At 41.6% G+C, this 3482-nt stretch overlaps 1 protein-coding gene across 1 annotated transcript; it reads right to left on the bottom strand.

Moving 5' to 3' along the window:
• Window positions 1-1146: 1146 nt before the first annotated feature.
• LOC107615963 (uncharacterized) lies at window positions 1147-1842 on the bottom strand. The gene has a single exon (XM_016317971.1). The coding sequence runs from the start codon at window positions 1840-1842 to the stop codon at window positions 1147-1149; it is 696 nt and encodes a 231-aa protein (XP_016173457.1).
• Window positions 1843-3482: the final 1640 nt, after the last annotated feature.

Below are 3482 nucleotides of genomic sequence, written 5' to 3'. Positions count from 1 at the left end.
AGAGAAAGAAGAGGTATGCAACCTTGAAAGAGGGAGAAAGTGAGGTTGGGTATAAGTGAGAAAAGGAGAAGAAGGAGAAAGAGGAGAGGAAAGAGAGAAGAGGAGAGAGAAATATGGGACCACCGGAGGTGGTGGTTTCCGGTTGATGAATTCGCCGGTGGTGATGGGCGGAGAAGAGGTAGTATGGAGAAGGAAGAAGAGAGGAAAAAAGAGTAGAAGAAAGAAAATAAAGAAGGAAGGGAGAAACAGGACGCGCTGAATATCAGCTGCGTCGGGGGTGTGACGTGTGTGCCTCACCCACGCGTACGCGTGGGTGATAAAAACAGAGCAATGACGCATGAACGTCGCCCACGCATACGCATGGGTAGGTTGGGTGACGTGCGCGCGTGGGAATAGTTGTGCGCTGCGCATAGAGGCAACACAAATTTCGCGCAACTCTCTGGATTTTGTACCAGGAGTTGGCGTGCAGTACAAACGACACGTCCGCCTCGGCAACGTACATGCGTGGGTGACAATTGTGCGCCAAGCACAACTCTCGCACAAAAATGGCGCAACTCTCTGGATTTTGTACCAGGAGTTCCAAAATTCACAATCGACGCGTACGCGTCGCCCACGCTTACGCGTGGGTGTGCGAAATTGACAAGTGGCGCGTGCATGTCACTGACGCTTACGCGTGGAGAGCAATTGTGCTCCCAACACCATTTGCGCACAATTCCAGCGTAACTCTCTGGTTTTTGGACCAGGAATGGTGGAAACGCGTCGACGCGCACGCGTGGGGCGACCTCTTTTTTTTTAACATAAACATGAAGAAAGGCAATTTTAACACAATCTTGGCAGTCAATCAAGCTAGATAGTTCAAAAATACTCAAAATTTCATGCAATTCTCAAAATTAAGCATTTGTTTCAACATAACCAAATTAACCAAGGCAAGATGAAAGAAATCTTCATGAATACTCTAACAAGCTCAATAAGACCAAACAAAATCAAGCATACTTAAACAAACTCACAAAATCAAACAAATACAAAATCAAGTAAAGATTCTAAAAACTACATGCAAGAGATTATATACAAGGAAGATCATACCATAGTGGGGTGTCTCCCACCTAGCACTTTTCTTTAACGTCCTTAAGTTGGATGGTCATGAGCTTAGATCTCTTTGCTTTCGGGTGCATCCTCAAGAAGGAATACCTCAACCTCCTTGTTGTTTTTCATCTTCTCTCTATGATAAAGCTTTAGACGGTGACCATTAACTTTGAAGATTGTAGGGCTTGAAGGGTGACTCAAGTGAAAGACCCCATATGGCTCAGCCTTTTTCACCCTATAAGGTCTTTCCCACCTTGACCTTAACTTGCCTGGCATTAACCTCAATCTTGAGTTGTATAGAAGGACTAGATCCTCAGCTCTAAACTCTCTTCTCTTGATGTTCTTATCATGCACCGCCTTCACCCTCTCTTTATAGAGCCTTGAATTCTCATAAGCTTCCAACCGAAGGCACTCCAACTCTACCAACCGTAACTTCCTTTCGGTTCCGGCTCCCCACAATCCTGAGTTGCATTCCTTGATGGCCCAATAACCCTTGTGTTCTACCTCTACCGGGAGATGGCAAGCCTTTCCATAGACTAACTGGAACGAACTAATACTAATTGGTGTCTTATAAGCCATCCGATAAGCCCATAGCGCATCTCTGAACTTAGAACTCCAATCCCTCCTATGAGGCTTTACAATCTTCTCTAGTATGCACTTAATTTCCCGGTTAGAGACCTCGGCTTGGCCATTTGTTTGGGGGTGGTAGGCCATAGCCACCTTGTGAATGATGCCATATTTCTTCATCAAACCTGTCATTCTCCAGCAATATGCTTCCATGCGTGCGCGTCAATCACGTGTGCGCGTCACGGCCAATTCTCCAAAGCTCCATTTTTCATGTTTCTTCCACTTGTGCATGCTTCCTTTCCATCTTCTAGGTCATCCTTGCCCTATAGATCCTGAATCCACTCAACAAACATATTATGGCATCGAATGGTAATAGAAGAGGATTAAGATATAGCATTTTTAAGGTCAAAGAAGCATGTTTTAAACCATGAAGCGAAATTGGGAAGAAGACACAAAACTATTAATTTTATATGAATAAGTACAGAAAATATTGATAAAATCTCCCAAATTCTACACAAGATAAACCACCATATTGGGGTTTATCAATTCACAACATACTCTCTCAATTTTAGTGGGTCAAAAAAGTACAGAGCAAAATATGGCATGGGTTAGTTGGGATACTATGTCAAGATCAAAATTGGAAGGTGGACTAGGTTTTAAGGACCTAGGGGCTCAGAATTTGGCGCTATTAGCAAAATAGTATTGGAAATTTGTCTTTCAACCACAATCACTCCTATCTAAACTCGTCAAAGGTAAATATTTTCGATACAGTTTTATAATAAATGCAGAGATCAGAACACTACCTTCGTGGGGTGGCATAGCATATTGAAAGGGTGTAAGGTTGTTGAAAAGGGGCTGATTTGGCAAGTTGGTAATGGGTCCAGTATCCGAATCTTCAGCGATCCTTGGCTTGCTCCTCCACATCCTTATGTTGTTTCTTCATCTGAAACTTCTAATATAAAAAATCAACCACTATTGATGGTCAAAGACTTAATACTTTCTAATGGTCAGTGGAATCAAACTCTAATTAGAAGTATTTTTTCTGAGGGCACTAGTTACTATATGCTAGCAACAACAATTGGGGGTGGAGAAGATAAAATTTATTGGGCCCTTAATAAAAGCGGTTTGTATGAAGTGAGTATTGGGTACCGTATGGCTTATGGGTTCTCGCATCCTCCCATTGAATTTTTTCCAGAGATTATGAGATAACGAAATTTGTGGTGAGAACTGTGAAAGCTGAAAATCCCAGCGAAGATTAAGATTTTTCTCTGAAGGGGCTTTCATGAAAAGCTTCCAGTGCTGCAAAAGCTTCATCATCGCATCCCATCGATTCAACTTACCTGCCGAAGATGCCTACAATTTCTAGAAACAATCAATCATCGCATCTTCTATTGTGTAAAATCAAAGAAAGTTTGGTCAAAAATGGGCTTACCAGCTACTAGAAGGGGCACCGACGACTCTGATTTCTATGTTGAGTGGAACTTGAGAATGGGAGTCTTACGTACCCAACCCGATAGCTCCTCTCAGAAAATAATGATGGTGATTTTGAGCTAGTCCTTATGGGGCTAGGAACAGGTTCATTTTTTATAATGTATCAACTAGTGTGGAAGAGATAATAGCATCAGCTTTAAAACTGCAGAAAGAGTTTCAACAAAATTTCACTTCCTAATTGATGAGCACTTTACTTTCTTATTTCTCTTATTAGATTATTATATGATATTACCTCTATAGTAAAGCGTTGGGAGTCCCTCATTTTTTTTATTTGTCGCATATATGGACATCTATATGCTTCTTTAATTTCAGAATGAAATTATCTGACTTTGAAAAAAAAA

This window comes from Arachis ipaensis, chromosome B9, assembly GCF_059453495.1.
Source record: "Arachis ipaensis isolate K30076 ecotype BB chromosome B9, ASM5945349v1, whole genome shotgun sequence".
NCBI lineage: Eukaryota > Viridiplantae > Streptophyta > Magnoliopsida > Fabales > Fabaceae > Arachis > Arachis ipaensis.
This window is presented reverse-complemented; position numbering and strand designations above follow the sequence as displayed.